The sequence below is a fragment of the Anomaloglossus baeobatrachus genome, chromosome 1, assembly GCF_048569485.1.
Source record: "Anomaloglossus baeobatrachus isolate aAnoBae1 chromosome 1, aAnoBae1.hap1, whole genome shotgun sequence".
Lineage (NCBI taxonomy): Eukaryota > Metazoa > Chordata > Amphibia > Anura > Aromobatidae > Anomaloglossus > Anomaloglossus baeobatrachus.
Window position 1 is genome coordinate 122321027 of NC_134353.1, and position 19197 is coordinate 122340223.

At 41.5% G+C, this 19197-nt stretch overlaps 1 protein-coding gene across 3 annotated transcripts in view; it reads right to left on the reverse strand.

Annotated features, from left to right (window-relative positions):
* GABRA2 (gamma-aminobutyric acid type A receptor subunit alpha2) overlaps positions 1-18000 on the reverse strand; it is a 300771-nt gene extending 282771 nt beyond the window's left edge. The window contains exons 1-3 of one of the 3 annotated variants that reach the window (XM_075347008.1): positions 17884-18000; positions 17009-17114; positions 15217-15329 (exon numbers count right to left, since the gene is read on the reverse strand). In XM_075347008.1, coding sequence (XP_075203123.1) covers positions 15217-15329; positions 17009-17082 — 187 coding nt within the window. In that variant the 5' untranslated portion in view covers positions 17083-17114; positions 17884-18000. Of the gene's footprint in view, positions 1-15216; positions 15330-17008; positions 17115-17542; positions 17568-17828 lie in introns of those variants that run through there. The other 2 variants (XM_075347009.1, XM_075347010.1) reach the window with 2 other exon arrangements.
* Positions 18001-19197: the final 1197 nt, after the last annotated feature.

Genomic DNA, 19197 nt, shown 5'->3' on the forward strand with positions numbered 1-19197 from the left:
TCATACTTTACACTGACGAGGGACAATCATCCGGAAACACCGTGTCTGCAAATTGACGTTCTGATCTGCCATAAATCCTAGGTCATATAAAAAGGCTCATTAAAGAGTTACCTTGACTTTTAGGATTGCTACTTCCAATAGGTGGCACTAGAGTTCGTCTACTTCCTCCCTGAAGAGACAATTTGAGTAAATATGAATACTAATAAAACTTTTTAGTGCAAACTATTTAACATTCATCCAATATAATGAGATACAAGTTACTCATTAACAATTATGCAATCATTAAAGGGATTACCCACTCTGCTCCCATAGATGATGTCAGGGGGCAAAAATATATACATGAACATGTCTATCCACCCAGCCAAAAGCATGTTGGGAAAGATGGAGAGTGTTTGTTAGTTATATAGGCATCTTTAGCCTCTACAAGACACTTATTTAGGTGGCTTATTCCTCATGGGAACAAAGGATAAAATATTCTGAAATTCAACATGCCTGATTGTTTTTTTATTATAGACAGGTTGAAGGCCAAACATCTTGTACACATTAAGGCCCCGTCACACTAAGCAACATCGCTAGCAACATCGCTGCTAACGAACAACGTTTGTGGCGTTGCTAACGATGTTGCTGTGTGTGACATCCAGCAACAACCTGGCCCCTGCTGTGAGGTCGTTGGTTGTTGCTGAATGTCCTGGGCCATTTTTTAGTTGTTGCTGTCCCGCTGTGAAGCACAGATCGCTGTGTGTGACAGCGAGACAGCAACAACTAAATGTGCAGGCAGCAGGAGCCGGCTTCTGCGGAGGCTGGTAACCAATGTAAACATCGGGTAACCAAGAAGCCCTGTCCTTGGTTACCCGATATTTACCTTTGTTACCAGCCTCCGCCGCTCTCACTGCCAGTGCTCCTGCTCTGTGCACATGTAGCTGCAGCACACATCGGGTTAATTAACCCGATGTGTGCTGTAACTAGGAGAGCAAGGAGCCAGCGCTAAGCATTGTGCGCTGCTCCCTGCTCTGTGCACATGTAGCTGCAGCACATATCGGGTTAATTAACCCGATGTGTGCTGTAACTAGGAGAGCAAGGAGCCAGCGCTAAGCATTGTGCACTGCTCCCTGCTCTGTGCACATGTAGCTGCAGCACACATCGGGTAATTAACCCGATGTGTGCTGTAACTAGGAGAGCAGGGAGCCAGCGCTCAGTGTGCGCTGCTCCCTGCTCTCTGCACGTGTAGCTCCGTGCGGTGGTAACCAAGGTAAATATCGGGTTGGTTACCCGATATTTACCTTAGTTACCAAGCGCAGCATCTTCCACGCGGCGCTGGGGGCTGGTCACTGGTTGCTGGTGAGCTCACCAGCAACTTGTGTAGCGACGCTCCAGCGATCCCTGCCAGGTCAGGTTGCTGGTGGGATCGCTGGAGCGTCACAGTGTGACATCTCACCAGCAACCTCCTAGCAACTTACCAGCGATCCCTATCGTTGTTGGGATCGCTGGTAAGTTGCTTAGTGTGACGGTACCTTTACTCTAATGTTTATATTTACTTTTAAACCAGTCTAACATCATTGAGAATGCGAAACTCCTACTTACAGTTATTCATTGGTATAATGGATGCTTTGATTTCCTTTAAAGGAAACCTGTCATCAGAAATTTAGCTATAAACCTAAATGTCTCCCCCTCTGCAGCTCCTGGGCTGCATTCTAGCAAGGTTCCAGTACTTTTTGTGGCCCCTTTTAAACCAAATTAAATACTTTATAAACTTGTACCTTTTGCTATGTAAATTTTGTAAATCGTCCATGGGGGTGGGCTCTCTGCTGACCGTTGCTGTTCCTCCAGCACATTGACGCCGTCCCCCCACGCTCCATTTCATCCATCAGGACGCCGCCCACTGCGCCCGAGGTGCCGCCCACACCAGGATCGCTGGTGACGTGTGTCACAAGCACGAGATTATGGGCGGCGCTGTGATTGCATCACAAGTGCCCGCCCATAATCTCGTGGACGCGTTTTCCCCCACTGCCTCCAGCGTTCTGTGCAAGCGCTCGCCGGCCAAATGACCTGAAGTCACCTCCTTCCCATCTTACCCTGCAGCAGGGCAAGATGGGAAAGAGGTGACGTTGGGTCATCTGGCCAGCAAGCGCTTGCGCAGAACGCTGGAGGAAGAGGGAAAAGTGCGGTCACGAGGTTATGGGCGGCACTTGCTGATGACACTCACAGCGCCGCCCATAACCTCGTGCCTGCGCAAAATGTCACACAGTGCACAGTGCCGCTACAGTCGCACAGCGCATGCGCGGGACCACGGGCGCCCAGGGGCGGTGTCCTGAGATATGAAATTCAGCGTTGGGGGGTGGCGTAAATCTGCTGGAGGAACAGCAATGGTCAGCAGAGAGCCCGCCCCCATGGACGATTTACAAAATTTACATAGCAAAAGGTACAAGTTTATAAAGTATTTAATTTGGTTTAAAAGGGGCCACAAAAAGTGCAGGAACCTTGCTAGAATGCAGCCCAAGAGCTGCAGAGGGGGAAACTTTTAGGTTTATAGCTACATTTCTGACAGGTTCCCTTTAATGTTAATAGACATATAGAGACAGAATGTCTAACTAAAATGCACCAAAATGCTGTTTCTCACTAAGCCATACTTCTGGCACACTTGCAATTGCTTCAGTAGACACATTTGGAAAGTGGCAAATCGGAATTGACTAAGTATATTTGTAAAATACACCAAATTAGTTTTGGGGTTAAAAAAAAAGTTTTTAAAGTAAGTTAGCTGAATGGTGGTGTATGGTAGGGTAAGACTAGGCAATCCCTCAGAAAATGCAATCCCCCCCAAAAGCACTAAAATTATCCTCCTGCATGTGTGACGCCCTGGACTAGCCAGGTCGTCACAGGTACTACAACACAACACCCCCCACCCCGAGATAGGCACACCAGTCAGACACAAATCCTTGTTGCCTCCCTCCAGGGGCTGATGTCCACACCAGGTGGGGTGGAGCCAGGCGGTTGGCCCCACCCACTGAGGAGTTCACAGTCCTGGAGGCGGGAAAAGGAAGTCAGTTGAGAAGTGAGTAGGAGTCAGGAGAGGAGTGAAGTAGTAGTTGAGGAGCAAACTGACTGTGTCCGGGTACGTGGCCCGGGCACCGAGAGCAAGGTTGGCAGACGGTCGTAGCCGTCTGCAGGAGAGGCAGATCGACGAGGAACCGTAGGACCGGGGATGGGCGGTGGCCCGCCGGTACCGAACCGAGGAGTGAAGTGAAGCCAGCACAAACCGGCAGGGCCTGCGGACCCCGACCAGGCTTGGAGTTGCCGTTAAACAGGTCAAATCCATTAGCGACTGGAACCCCAGGGGTTTCCAAACAGCCAAGACCCGATTGAAGGCAACCGTCCAAACAGCACAAGGGAAATACAGCTACCGCCACAGCTAGAGTTCCCAGGGCCAGAGCCTGTGGGCAAAAGGGCTCCTCCAGCCCATATACACGCTGGGGAGTGGGTTACCGGTGGGAAGCCATCGGGACCGAAGATACACAACAGGTGCAGGGAAAGGCAACCACCACCAAACTTCCGGGAGAAACCACAGCAGCCGGCTGCGGGACCCGTCCATTCAGCCGTTTGTTTTACCAGAGACTTGCATCCGTTTGTGGCTGAGTGAGTACTACCGTGCCGTCCGGCACCGCGCTGCGCAGTCCAAGCGCCCCCCTGCACCTTGCCAACCCTGCCTCCCCGTCACCTCACCGGGCCCCGGGACCACCAACCCCCCTACCCACGGAGGGGGAAAACATCTCAGCTGCTCCCTAACAACGCTCCCGGGATCCGCGTCAACAGCAGAGGTGGTGCCCAACCTCACCACAACCCGTGGGTGGCGTCACGGACCAAATCCCCAAACCAAATCACTCCTTTTACTCACGGGCGAGGAGCGCCACTCAAGTCCCCGGATCCGGCCCACCGCTCGAGCCACCGAGCAGCATCGCCGGACCCGAGCGCCAGCGAGAGCGCAGCAGCGACGGCTCCCTCCCTGCCCGTGACACATGAGTCACTGTAATAAATTGTGCATTTTATGGTTGTCTAATTTATATGAACTCTGTCTAAGGCTACATGCGCACTCTGCATCTATTTGTGTTCACATACTGCAGCCAAAACTGCAGCCAAAAGTGCACATTGTTGGAGAGAGCCTGGAAATGTCACAAAAAATGCTTGCAATTGTAGGTGCGTTTTCGGTGAGTTTTTGGTGCATTTTTCATAACATGCGTTTTTGTGACAAATGTTGACAAAAACACAGGAAGCATGTACATGCTGCATTTTTTTGTCACACATTTTTGACAAATAAAACGCTGACAAATAAACTGCAATATGCGCATAGCAAATCTGACATCTCATAGACTTTGCTGGGAAGTCAAATGTCAGACGTTCTGACAACAAAACTGCAGCCAAAAACGCTGCAAAAACGCAGCAAAAATGCAGCGTGCGCATGTAGCCTAAGAAATAACCAGAGTAGTAAAGCTGCCCCATAGTGTGTGTCTTATAGAACATTTGGTCTTCTTGTCATCTATCTGTTGGCTTCCAATGGGCCCCCAATGTTCTCCATCTACTGTAAAATAGTTTCTGTCAACTTAGTAATTTCTGGATTTTAAATATCACTTAGAAACTGATGGTACACAAATGTGCCCTTGCTGTCCAGCAATTCTGTAAGGCAGGGATTCCCAACCTGTGGATTGCAAGCACGTGATGCTTGGCTCATGGCCATCTGATAATTTTCTGCATTAGCACCAGGTCTAAAAAACAGTGATGAAGAGCGGGTCTGCAGATGGTGACATTTGTGGGTAGCCGCATATAGAAGAGCAGGTCTGTGCGCTTATATACTGGCCTTGAGTTTAAAGAGATAAATTAAGTGCTATAAGAGATATATTAGAGATATATTAAGTGAACATAGGATGATACTGCCATATAGAGGGAGTGATTGATGCAAAAATGCCAAATGAGGGTAAGGTGGGATCCAGTAGATGCAAGTATACTGTTTTGGTGTATTTTTTTTTATGAACTTTTGACTGTCATTACACTGGTATTAGGGGCTTTAAGTATTAATCTTTCGGGTGACAGGAGCTGCATGTGGCTCATGACTTTTTCGCAGAGCTCAATGTGGCTTTTGCGGAAAGAAAGGTTGGGTATCACTTCTATAGGACAATCAACAATAACTTTAAAATACAGAATCAACTTTTTAAGTTAACCATCTTTGGCTTGAATTACAAAATGCCCAAGATACTGATGGACTAAAGTCCTGGACTCATCTCATGTACCTACCTCACATCAAAATATTCTGTTTCAAAATGGGTATGTTTGGAAAGGTAAGCCCCAGCTACATAACAATATGATGGTGGCATAGTGGCTTCAAATCTAGTGACAAGTTCCCTTTTAGTGGTTTACAAATTGCAGAATCAGAGTGGTGCTTGACTACAGCATCACAATAAGTTTACCTCTTATTGCTATTTTATCTTTGAAATCTTGTCCTATTGTATAAACTCTATGAAAGATAAAAAGCTCCTATGGGGAAAACTATGCAGAGCAATCTCATGGACAAAATGGGTAGCAGAGTAATGTATTTAGAGAGCCATTTATACATTGGCAAGGTAACAGAGGGTATATAATAGGAAATAATTGAAATATATAATGCTTACTAAATAGGAATAAAGAAATTACCAAACAGTTTTGCCTCCAATATGCAAACAATCATGCGCCCTATTCATCAAGGTTTGTAAGCCAGAATTCTGGGGTAAAACACGTTAAATGGAATCTGTCAGAAGGTTATTGCTATGTAATCAAAAGACAGCATGCTGTAAGTGTTAACACAAAGTATTTAGTGATGTGTCTCTTATCACAAAGTGTTTTGTTATTTACCCTGAATGTTGGTTTTAGTACCAGTAGTTTATCATTACTCAGACACAGCAAAGCATTAGCCAAAGTACGGCATTGCCCCCTGCTATGAGTAGAAGCTTCTATAGTCTATAGACTTTGTTAACAGAGCGTGGTGTGAGTTGGGTAACTGTTTTGCTGCATTGCTAAATCTAAAAATTTTCAGTGTGTCAGAACTGCTGCACCCAGTAAACTTAGTGATACATAATTGGATTCAGGATCTCTTTTCCTATGCTGCTCTTAAGGCCCTGTCACACAGAGAGATAAATCTGCGGCAGATCTGTGATTGCAGTGAAATTGTGGACAATCAGTGCCAGGTTTGTGGCTGTGTACAAATAGAACAATATGTCCATGATTTCACTGCAACCACAGATCTGCCAAAGATTTATCTCTGCATGTGACGGGGCCTTAAGATGAGGTAGAAAAAAAACAGCTGACAGATTCCCTCTATTTTTGTGCATTTACTTTCCAGTCTTGGCCAGCTATGCTTATATGGGCGAAGGATGGGTAGGACATGGTGTTACTACACCTGCCCATAAATTTGTGAAAGGTTTAGTCCAGTGTCTGAGTTGAATGCACTTATGCTGGTGGCAAATGTCAGTTAAAAGATATGCCTAATTGATTAAGGGGTTTGCATCTTTAAGGGGTTTTCTCACGAACAATGTACATTTTAATGAACAGAGAAAATAAAGAAAGTTTCACATTTGGATGTGTTAAAAAAAAATGTTCCTTTATTGAGATAAGCTTATATATCTGCTCCACTATGTACTATGTAATAGCGCTGACTGACCATGTAGGAACATGACTGGCACATACCACAACTCCTGGGAAAGGAAGGATGCAAAAGAAAGTATACAGACAGGGAACTATAAACAGGCAAGGGATGTTTAATTTAGTAGAAATTAGCAAATGTGATTCTATGCTGTCCTTTCTGCATACTCGCTTTGAATCCTCCCAGTCAGGAATTGTGGTATGATCTTCTCATCTCCACTCTGTCTGACCATGCAGGAACATCTGCATGGTCAGACAGAGTGGAGATGAGAAGATCAATCTGTGGAGGATCGAGCTAGAGTTGAATTTTCTGAAACATGATGAGATTTGATTCATGGTTCAAAAAAAAATAAACTTGCTTGGCATAATGCCCTGCAGCTATGTTATCATATGGATTATCATACATAGAGATTAGTGGTTCCCAGTGGAGCTCAGCTTGAATGGTCATTCTCCATCTCCAGAGTCACTGGATAAGTCTTGCTTTTTCGCATAATATACATATAAGCTTCTATGGTCAGCGGGGTCCTCTTTCTCACCTGTGGCGTTTAAGCTCTCATGATCAGTGAGGACCCCTTTCTCTCTTCAGAGAGTGTAATCTCTTATGGTCAACAAGGTCCTCTCTCTCTCACCTGTACATTCTAAGTTATTATAGACACCTGTAGTGTGTAAGCTCTTATAATTAGTGAGGACCCCTCTTTCTCTCTCTTTACAGAAATATCTTATGATCAACAGGGACCTCTCCCTCTCTCCTGTAAAGTCTAAGTCATTATGGTCAGCAGGGTTCTCGTTTTCTCTGTCACCTGTAACGTCTAAGCTTTTATGGTTAGTGGGGTCCTTCCTCTGTCTTGCTGGTGGCGTGTAAGCTCTTATGATCAAAAAGGTTGTCAATCTCCTCTCCTCCATGTGTGTTTTATGAACAATTACAAGCTTTCCAATATTGTAATTTAACCAAAATTATTCAGCACAAATTACATTTTGGAGGAAAATTCAATGAAGTTGGCGAATTTGAATTTTAAAAAAACTCGCTCATCTCTAAGAGATAGCCATTACACAGTGCATAGCAAGGGCACAATTATTAAATTTTCTCAGCACAGCAATATTTTATATAACATCCAATTGTGGAACTTATTTTTCTTCCAAGATCTACTGATTAAAATGTACTTTGTGGGACAACCCCTTTTATGAATTAGGCAAATAATACTCCAGTGATCCGCATCTTTAAGACTACGGTGTCTTTGTACAATACTAAAGAGTGTAATTACACATATTTGTAGATTATACCTACTAGACTTCTCATGAACTGTTAAATTTTAATCTGTCAACTCTATATAAGTGTTCTACATTTCTTCAGTGGTTGATACCTTTTAATGGCTAACTGAAAAGATGGTAATAAATAGCAAGCATTCGAGACTACTCAGGTCTCTTCATCAGGCATGGTTTAACACAAAATCTTGTAGATTTTGTGCTATACTATGCCTGATGAAGAGACCTGAGTAGTCTCGAAAGATTGCTATTATTACCATCTTTTCAGTTAGCCATTGTAGATTTTGTGCTATACCATGCCTGATGAAGAGACCTGAGTAGTCTCAAAAGCTTGCTATTTATTACCATCTTTTCAGTTAGCCATTGTAGATTTTGTGCTATACCATGCCTGATGAAGAGACCTGAGTAGTCTCGAAAGCTTGCTATTATTACCATCTTTTTAGTAAGCCATTAAGAGGTATCAACCACTGAGGACTCTCAGTTCTTTTAAACATTTTTTTTTTATCTACTGGCTAACACGATACAAAGATATACTTTACCTATATTTCATCATGATATATGGGCAGCCCATATAGCGAAATTGGACATACAATCTTCATAAATAATAGTTCTGGTTACTGTATATATGAAAAGCCAATATTGTTGATTGATGTGTCACGAATATATTGAAATAAGAAGAATTCAATTTCAGGAATCCAGTAAATTAAATTTAATACTAATGCAAATTCTAAATTTCATTATTAAATACTTAGAGTTTTCAACTAAATATTACTTTCATTGATTTGTAAGCTTTATAGACCACATGACTTAACCATCTGCTGGAACGTAAGAGTTAATCTGAATATGGGTGACATTTGTTCAATATGATAAATTGTTTTAATGAGATGAATTTGCGTTCTTAACAGATGTATACTGAATTCATGCATTAGCAACATGATTAGCCATATGATTAACATGGCAATTATATTCTTAAGAGACTTGTTAAAGGTATTTGTAAGGATTTACTTGCCAAATTTGATCACTTAGAGAACGCAAACCCATCAAACAATAGACATATAGAATAAAATAAAAATCCTCCCCATATAATATGCCAAATATCCTTTACCAGTTAATCATTTTAAACAGACCAAGTGAAAGAACAGTGTTTCTTGAAATGACAAAAAACGTATAGAAAAAATAAAAGGAAAAACAAAATAACAAATTTTAATATTTAGTACCTATAAGCAAAAAATATGTGAAAAAAAATCAATAAAAAAGAAGAGTCTACATTCAATTATTAAAGGAGCAATCCCAAGAAACAAATCTATGAAATCTGATAATAGTAAAGTAATGATGGCAAAGCTTGTTCTTACATAAAAGACATGTGCCCCGGGCTTAACAAATACAAATAATGATGTCTTTCTTTTATATTATATTTAATGATCACAAGTGTCGGATGACTTTATAGTAACGAGAGTGCAATAGAGCAGCACTTGCAGCATATTATTAAAAGCGTTATGCAACTGAAGAAGGAGACATCTCCAAATGAAAAATCATACAAACTTTTTATGTAACAGAAAAGTTTAAAACATAAAAAGTAGGAAACAACTATTCAAATAGCGATACAAACCTGACAGAGTTGGATTTATCATTTATCCGTTTAGTATTCCATTGTGTGTGTGATAATGGTGGGCATTAAGCTATAGAGATGAGTGGACCTGTTGAAGTTCGGTCCGGTGCGATTAGCAGGATTTTAGATAAAAGTTCGGTTGGGACCCGGACTTGACCTGAATTTCAATGGAAGTCACTGATTGATCCACCCACATGCAGCCAGCCATAAACAGATCACTTCTGGTGGAGGGTGGGCAGATTTTTCCATTTTTTTTGTTTGGTGCACAGTACACTACATCACACTGTTGTTATCCCCAGTGTGAGCCATTCAAGCACCAAGTGTGTGGGCTGAGCACCAAGTGTACCCAAGCACAGTGATGTTCAAGTGAGTGGTTTCCATACGTAAAGAACCTGAACTATGTTTTTTTGAAAATGTCTGTGTTTGGTACGAACACCTAACCTTGGGTTTGCTCATATCTACGACTGTATATAGTTTCAGGAATAATATTAATAGCAAGTATTTCTATTAAGCTAACATATAATATTCTGCAGGACTTAAGACAACAGATCTTACCCTGTAGAGCTTACCATCTATAGAAGATAATGGGAACAGTGTGTTAGTTACGGTGTACATGATACAATCAATGGAGAATATTGCTGCAGGAATCAATGATCAAAAATCTGTGCAAATAGTGATATAAAGAGAAGTGAGATTTGAAGGAACAGCAAAACCCAGGAGAAACAAGTAATGCGAGCGGGGGCTGCTGCCGCTTCTTCTCGGGGGCCTGCTCGGATCCAGGTTTGCTGCTGCGACTCGAGTGGTGACCGGACCCAGGTTCGCGCGGCCGCCCGTCCTCACAACCGTCGGAAAGGGGATATTTACAGGGGAGGTGTTGTGTTTGTGACGCCACCCGTGGGTTGCCGTGAGGGATGGTGGCACCACCGCTGCCTGGTGATGGGGAACCCGGGGCTGATGGAGCGGGGCAGCAAGATGGGATCCCCTTCACGGGTAGGGGAGGTGTAGTCCCAGGGCCCGCGGTCTGAGCAGGGAGTGATGGCTGCTGCTGGAGGCGGTGTGCCGGGTTGGACAGTTCAGTAATTTCACACAAGTCCAGTAGTAAACCAAGTTGCCAGTGGATGACTGCCTTAGGAGGGTGCATTCGGGTCCCGCACCCAGATTAATGAACAGGTATCCCTTCCTCCTGCACTCTGTGTTTGTCTTTCCTTTTGGATGACTTTGCATGGAACGGAGAAGTCCACTCCCAGTTCTGTGTGTCTTTGGAAGCTGTGGCACGCGAAAGCTGACCCTTGGGATCTCAGTGGGTTCTGACGGACACCCTATCCCCCACGTTGGGCTTCCGTTTCACTCTATGTGGGCAGTTAACGGGACAAAGTCTGGAACCTTGTCCCCAGCTGGTTAATTGGAGAGGGTTCTTGCAACTTTCCTCGCCTTAGGGTCCAGGCACCACGACTGTGCATGGACCGGATTCCTGCTGTCAGCACCGGCGGGCTACAACCATGCCCCAGTTCACTTAAGGTTTCCCGCGACCAGATCTCCGTCGCCTGTGGCCCTGTTCACTGTCTGCCAGGTAGCTGGGTAGTCCAAGGGCTCCTGCACCTGACTACACTGCACACTTTGCTCCTCTCACTTCAACTGACCAAACTAGACTGCTGTGTTCCTGCCTTTGACACCTCAGGACCCCTAGGTGGGCGTTCTCATCCACCTGATTCCGCCCACTGGTGTGTCCCTATTATCATGAGGGGGTGGCTAGGGTTTAATGGATGTGTGTTATACCTGAGTGTGGTTTTCTGGTGGTAACAAGTAGGATGTACACCTTTGTGACTACCTAGTTTTGCCAGGGCGTCACACAAGTGGTAAGGTTGGGGTAAATAGGTCAGTTTGTAAAGGGCTCATCAAGTTATAGATGCAGACTCGAGTGGTAGGGGCCCACCAGTAATGGACTTTTGAGGCCCAGTGATGAACTACATTCAAGTATTACATTCACAAATTTACCTATTCTTTTATATAATAACATGCTTGATAGTTTTTAAAAAGAATGATGAGATGCTTCCTTTGTCTATACATAGTGAAACAAGTGTATTATGCAAACTACTGATCATGTTTGGGGGTAAGTGACATACCACAAAAAAGGGATCCACCTGAGGATTCTTCTGTTCTGTGGGCCATTCCAAGCCTGGCTGCAGTACTTAAGGCCCCGTCAGACACCGAGATAAATCTTTGGCAGATCTGTGGTTGCAGTGAAATCATGGACATATTGTTCCATTTGTACACAGCCACAAACCTGGCACTAATTGTCCACAATTTCACTGCAACCACAGATCTACCACAGATCTACCACAGATCTACCACAGATCTACCACAGATCTACCACAGATCTACCACAGATCTACCACAGATCTACCACAGACCTGCCGCAGATTTATCTCTGTGTGTGACAGGGCCTTTACTCTTGTATGTATTCTAGTGAACCACGGTAGTTGATTGATGAATTAATCAGTAGGAGAACAAAAAGTCTCAGTGTAGTCACCTAAATGTTTGTCACCCTGAGGTTTTTTTTACATGGATTTAAAAGCAGATCTGCAGATTGTTTGAATAATCTTTGTTATGGATTTTGAAATTAATCCACATCAAAACTCCATGTGAACATGCCCTAAACCTTCAGCTTCAGCTTCAGACACACCCTAAAGACGCATCTTTTTAGGGCGGCCTATCACACTCCCTAATCAGATTCGATTCACATAGTCCCTCTACAACTTCTCACAACATAACTCCACATCAAACTCCATGGCACCCAAAGGCATCTCAAGGCACTGGCCCACTGGTCGAGGAAACCATTATCTATCCCCCATGTCCGTGAGATGGCTGGATTGTCATTGTAAATAAGCACTTGAACCTTGCCTCTCCCCCCCCCCCCATCTCATTGTAGATTGTAAGCTCTCACGAGCAGGGTTGTGTTTTTTCTTTTTTTTTCCTCTAAATATTGTATTTCTATAACTGTTACTTGTTTGTATATGATCCTCCTGAATTGTAAAGCGCTGCGGAATATGTTGGCGCTATAGAAATAAAGATTATTATTATTATTATTATTAATAAACCTGAGTTTATAGTAAAGCTTCCACAGCTGCGATTTTAGTGTAGGTGCAGCACAAGAGAAGTCTTGGAGATGGCAGTTAAAATGATTTTAAAGAAAACGTTGCAGGTCTCCTGATGAATGCAACATTTGGGCAGGTTTAATTTTTATGCCTTCAATGTGTTTCTAGTGGATCTACTTGCATTAAATGTATTTAATCGAGCATCAGGGTTCTTGAGCGCAACTCGAGAACCGAGTACAATGGAAGTAAATGGGTAGCTCGAGCATTTATAAACACTGATGTTCAATCGAGTAACAACCAGTGGCAAACACGCTCGCTCATCACTAGATATATCACATTAGCCGCATGATCAAAATCTAGATTTGCCTTTCCTCCTCCCAGAAACCCAGAATTTAATACAAGTATTAATAAGAATATTGTAGCACATGAAACTTTATACATTTGATGCATTACCAGAACACAGTCTAACCTGAGACCTGAAATAGACAAGATAAAAGCAGTATGTTTATACAGGAAATGTTGCTGTAGTACTGAATTTTAAACCTTAATGCGTCTATAAGCTTAAAGGGGTATTCCCATCTCCAAGATCCTACCCCAATATATAGTAGTCATAATAATAATAGCACATACATCCAGTTAGAAATGTAGTATAATTCTCCTGATATAGCCATGTCTCTTACCTCATGTACAGAGAATTACAGCTTTGGAATCCATAGTTATGAGCAACTAACTAACTGTTACTATATGAGTGGATGTAAACATTAATACCTAAGCTGCAATGTCCGGCACATGAGGTAACAGACACGGCTATATCAGGAGAACTATACTACATTTCTAATTGGAGGTATTTGCTAATATTATTATTATTACACCTACTCCATTTTGGGATAGGATCTTGGAGATTGGAATATCCCTTTAATTGTGCAAAATGATGTCCATGTACCACAATAAAGCCCTAGTTGCAGATAGATTTATTGACCTGGTAGGAACTATCTTCTTCACAGTGTTCTCTTTATGAGTTTGTATGGAAACTCGGCTCTACCACAAGGGAACCTTACAAGCTTCCATCCAATATATCTAATGCATATGTAGAATTTTTAACATACTGTATAAAATATAAGCTATGAAGTGGTCAAACCCGAATTGACAGGTCATAATGCCAAATTGACTAGAGTCTACAATCTTCTAAACACCACTTCCATCAAGTATAATATCAAAAGCAAAGGACGACAGACTGAAACTCAACAGCTTTGTTGATTTCCAAACATTTCATAGGGGACATGAACAAAACAACCTTACATTTTACTCATTAACAATTGGAGATTTCCTACTTTTACACTGCTGCACGTTAAATAATGTACAGTACAACTTCTTTGACTATTTCATAATGCAAATGACAAAACTATATTGGCTCCTTAGAATATTAGACTGTAGCAATCCAAGACTTTTCAAAAACAGAATTGTAATCACTCAACTGGATAAAAATGACAATAGACAAAAAAAGACCAGTTTCTCAGTTTAATTGAGGCAATTGACCCTCAGTTTTGCTACATCTGCTCGGTCAATACTTGAATGTGGTTTCAATTACAGAAGAAGAGATGTATAGAGTGAAAATATGATAAACATATAAGCACTATGAACATATGATTGAAAAGCAAAGCCCCCATGCACCACCAGCCGATTACTATGCTACTACCAACTAATGTTGAAGGCAACTTCTGCCCATATATATATATGACCTTATATACCTGGATTATTCTAGTGGTCCAAACTCAGCTGACAAGTCCATACAAAGCTACAAAAGCTGTTAAAGTGGAGTCAGGAATTATTTTTTCCCCCAGTATGGAGCTGGCTATCTGCCCCATTGGGTTTTTGTCTTCCTCCGGATCACCATGGTAGGCTATGGGTTGAACTTGATATGGACTTATGTCTACCTTTAACCTTAAACAATATGACACTATGAAAGTGCTGCTAACACAAGAACCTGCTCTCTCTTTCTCTCTGTCTGTAATATATATATATATATATATATATATATATATATATAAATATATATATATATATATATATATATATATATATATATATACACGCATGTATACTTCTCAAAAAGAAAAAATAATGGGAACACTTAAACAACAAGATGGTATTCTAGTGTTCTTTTTATTTTTTTGAGCAGTATATGTGTATCTCTATATATTATATATGTATAATATATACATACATAACTATATCTATATATCTATATATATATATATATATATATATATATATATATATATATTCAATATACTCATTTGTTTTTGGTTCTTTTGTCACCACAGGTTTAACTGGATACATAGACAGACGTTCTCTATATATCTAGATAGATATGTATCTCTGTATATACATATAGATTCCACATAGTCATTTTTTGGGTTCTTTTGCCTCCACAGGTTTAACTCAATACATAGAAGGATGTTCTTTACCTTCCATTCTGAGACTCTAGCTATGGATCCACATAGCACATGGTACTGTCTTAAATCAATATTTTAGCTCTATACGTTGATGTTCTAATGAATTATATATGTAAACTCATAGGAACATTACCTCCTAATCCAGGCCTGAGACGGTTATCATATCCATCCAGAAGTCTGTCTAAAATTCTGGTAAATATGGTGATATTTTTAGCATCATCATCCACGGTGTCTGATAAGACTTGCCTAGACAGAAAAAAAAAATATATAAAAAATATGTATTGAGAGGTATCATATGTAAAGTGACATATAATTTTACACAAATAAGCAAATGCAATTTTGTGGGATTTTTTTGAAAATTGTGTGAGGCTTCTAGAAAGTGAGACTTCTGCATAAATATCCTCAGATTGAAGACTGATACTAATATGTTTAATTGTCATATCAACTGTGCAAAACAGAATCTGCCCCCACAGAGGCACTGTATTATCCCCAGAAAATAGAATATTTCCAATCGTAGGCAGCACGGACCACGCATGTAACTTTATTGTGGTATCAATCACGGCATTTACTTTTACAGAATGCTATGTATCTCTGCTAAATGTGCCATTGTTACTAAAGCTTTATTGTATAGTGCAATTAAAGTAATAGCAAAGTCTAATTTAGCTACTCTTCACATTGACGAGATATTATGACAAAGAAGCTACATCCATTGATTACAATGCTTGGGAAGAAAATAATGCGTGGTGCTCATTAGATATGGATATGTTTATTAGGAGCAGTACTAGATATACTGTATTTTAACTAATAATGTTATTTCACTGTACAAAATGCTTTAAAAAGAGAGAAAATAATTTTACGGAGAAGATTTCAGTGCTAAAAATTAGGATTGGTCATGAAAAAAAATAAAGAAAAATAGTAATAATAATAATAATAATTTATTTTGTGAATAAAATCTGTTCTACAATTGCCAGCTTGCTACTCTAATTTATGGACTTGTCCAACTTTATTGAATTACTTAAAGGCATATTTTAGCTTTATACTGGTTGCAAAATTTGTTAAAAAAAAGAGCATAAAATTGATAAATAAAGAGGGCTTGTAAATATTTGACATTAAAGCATGGTTAGGAAGAAAATGCTCAGTATTCTGTGCTGAAGCATAACAAAAGCTAATTACATTTACTGTTCTGGCCTCAGCTGAGTTATTTTAGGCTTATGTTTTAGGAATTGTGTGATTAATAAAGCCCCATGAAAAAGGGGTAAATTATCCCTTTTTGCTAAATATGTGTAAGGACCATCACAGATAAATATATGCTGTGGCAGGAAGAAAACACTTACTATGTATTTATGTTGTCATTATAAGGCAACAAAACAATGAGCAAAAAGTTGCTTAATAAAGGCAGCCAGTGTGTGTGTGTGTGTTGGCGCTCGGCACTGTACACTACCGCCACCTAGAGGTCTTTAGGATAGATCCTGACTACTTTTCCAGGGACAAGACTGTTTCTAATAAATTCTGTAGTAACATCATCACGTTGCATGTCAGTAACTTGAGGCAGCCTGAATACTTTTCTTGCCCTAAACAGTTCTCTCTATTGTACATTTCATAAAAATATATTTAGTGGTACAAGTATATTAAGCGTCAATCAAATGACATATGCCGCCAATAATCCAATCAGCAGATATAATGAACACGTACTCCACAAGAGTCACGACAATGGGGCATTGCATATTTACATTATTACTGAAGCTCCCATTATTTAAAGTATTATGACTTTACTATGCATTATGCTCCAATTAGCCCTCGATTGCTAAGGGCCAGTGTCAGATACGTTTTAATTAAAATCCCCAAATGTCTAGCAGCTAGAACCCAGTTAAAATATCACAGCAGGTGATTAGCCCAGTGCAAGATAATAAGAAACATCAGCTCACCTTGATGACTCCCACATCACAATGGTTAGAAATAGGACTAGTTTCTTCCGACAAAACGGCAGTTTATTGTCCATTTTGGCTCCAGATATCTTTTATAACAAGAGACCTGAGATAAAGAGAAAGAATATTATTAGAAAGCACTTAAATGAAAGATCATTAGGTAACCATCCAAGGTGAAGAACTTAGGGTCCATGCAGAGAGGTTCTACAAGAATGGTCCAGTTGGACTTCAGGTTGACAATGACCATAAATTCCACAACTACCATGGATGCAGTTTCACTACGTGCATGCAAGAAAGTCCATGTGGACCATAAAACTGGTATAGTCACTCTTGGTTCCGCATACAAGGTTCAGAAGGGTTTGCGGCGCATGAATGAAGGTTCTGCATTGCAAAGTCCATACGGACTATGAATGGAGGGAATGCAAAAGCACTTTCTGAACCATGAACTGGGTTCTATATATCTGGACTAATATATGGCCATTAAGGAATAGGTATCAATACATCCCCCCTGGACCATAACACAGTACCGATCACCTGGAAAATCTTCAGTCTCAGCACCATGTGCTATCCCACTTGACAGCAAGCTCCTTGCAAACCACTATTCCTCTGATTTACACATGTACACTACACAAAAACAAGAGTGACCACAGGGACAGCCATTGAAAAGCTGGCAAGACATGAAAGCCAAGTAAGAATGCCAGAGCAGCGGATAGATAGAAGCAATGGATACTACAATCTAGAGCAGAGATCCGGGCTCAATGGTAGACACACAACCAACAAGCTGAGGATCTGTCATCTCCAGGAGTCGGAAGTTGCTTACAATCCAGCAGTCACAATGATGAGAGTCTCCTCCACAAAGGCTTATTGTTGTCTACCTGGAAGGGATGCAGGGGATGGTGCCAGCCCGGAGCCTGCAGAGGATGCTGGAGTTGCAGGTGCAGAGAAGCTGCAGTAGCTGAGATACATACAGATCCTGGCTGCTATGAATGGAGGAGGGGCTGCTGCGGGAGCGAGCACCCGGCTGCTGATGCTGCTGACATGAACGAGCCCTCGTGCTACGTGGACGAGCCTTGCTCTGGGAGTCCCCTCAGCACCATAGACGGGAATGGAGAGATACATTGATGCAGAATGGCAAAACAAAAAAAGAACGGAAGGCGCTCGTTGGATTAGTATGCCTGGAGTACGGCTACTCTCACACTGGTATATACAACGGACCAGTGCAATGTGACAAAAAAACAAAATCACATTGCACGCAGACCAATGTTATTGAATAAGGCAGAGCAAACCTGTGAGTTTTTCCTCAGCTGAAATCGGACTGATGAAAAAAAAAACGCTGCATGCTACGATTACACCTGTCTACCGGACACGACTCATCAATGCAAGTCAATGAGAGCGAAAATAAACCGGACGCCACACGGGCCATCCATATGCTGTCTATTCTTAATGGATACATTAGCATTCTGTAGCATAGAACACTGTAAATGGTTCTATAAATGATTGTAGAGAAAAAAATAAGCATATCATATGGATGCTAGGCAAGAAAAATATAAATATTACACACTCACATGACAAAAGGTTACCCATATGGATTCCACTCAACCAACTTTTCAGGAGCAGAATCAGACCAGATTTTTACTTGTCAGTGTCTGTACCCTAAAGGTGGCAGTCAGGGGTTACGTGCTCAGACATGGAAGCTATAAACACATCAGATAGGGAAGAGCTACCGATGTCCGTGACTCCCGGACTGGCAGCCGGACCCGCAGCAAGAAATGAAGATCTGACTGTGTCTGATGTGGCTGCTGTCGGCAATGTGCGGTGTGCAGGACAATCCTCCGGCACAAAACTTCTAGACTTTTCATTTTGGAATAGTCAAATATAGTTTTTTTTTTTTTTTTAAATATTATAGTTAATATAATAAAATAATAAATACATTTATTATATAATAAAATAGAATAACCTCAAAGATTCCAGCACAGACAGGGTAAATGTTAAGTAACGAGCACAGCCAGGTCTTGTGCATTGATTCTTATGGCCTTAAAATGCAAGTGCAGGCCTTCTGGTCTTTAAAGAGTTAATGCAGGACGATGGGAAAGCTGTGTCAATTGATAGAGTAGACAACTGAGGCCAATGTGAGTGAAAGGGAGAGGAGAATAAACATATGTCCTGTACTGGGTCGCTAGGCAACCAGA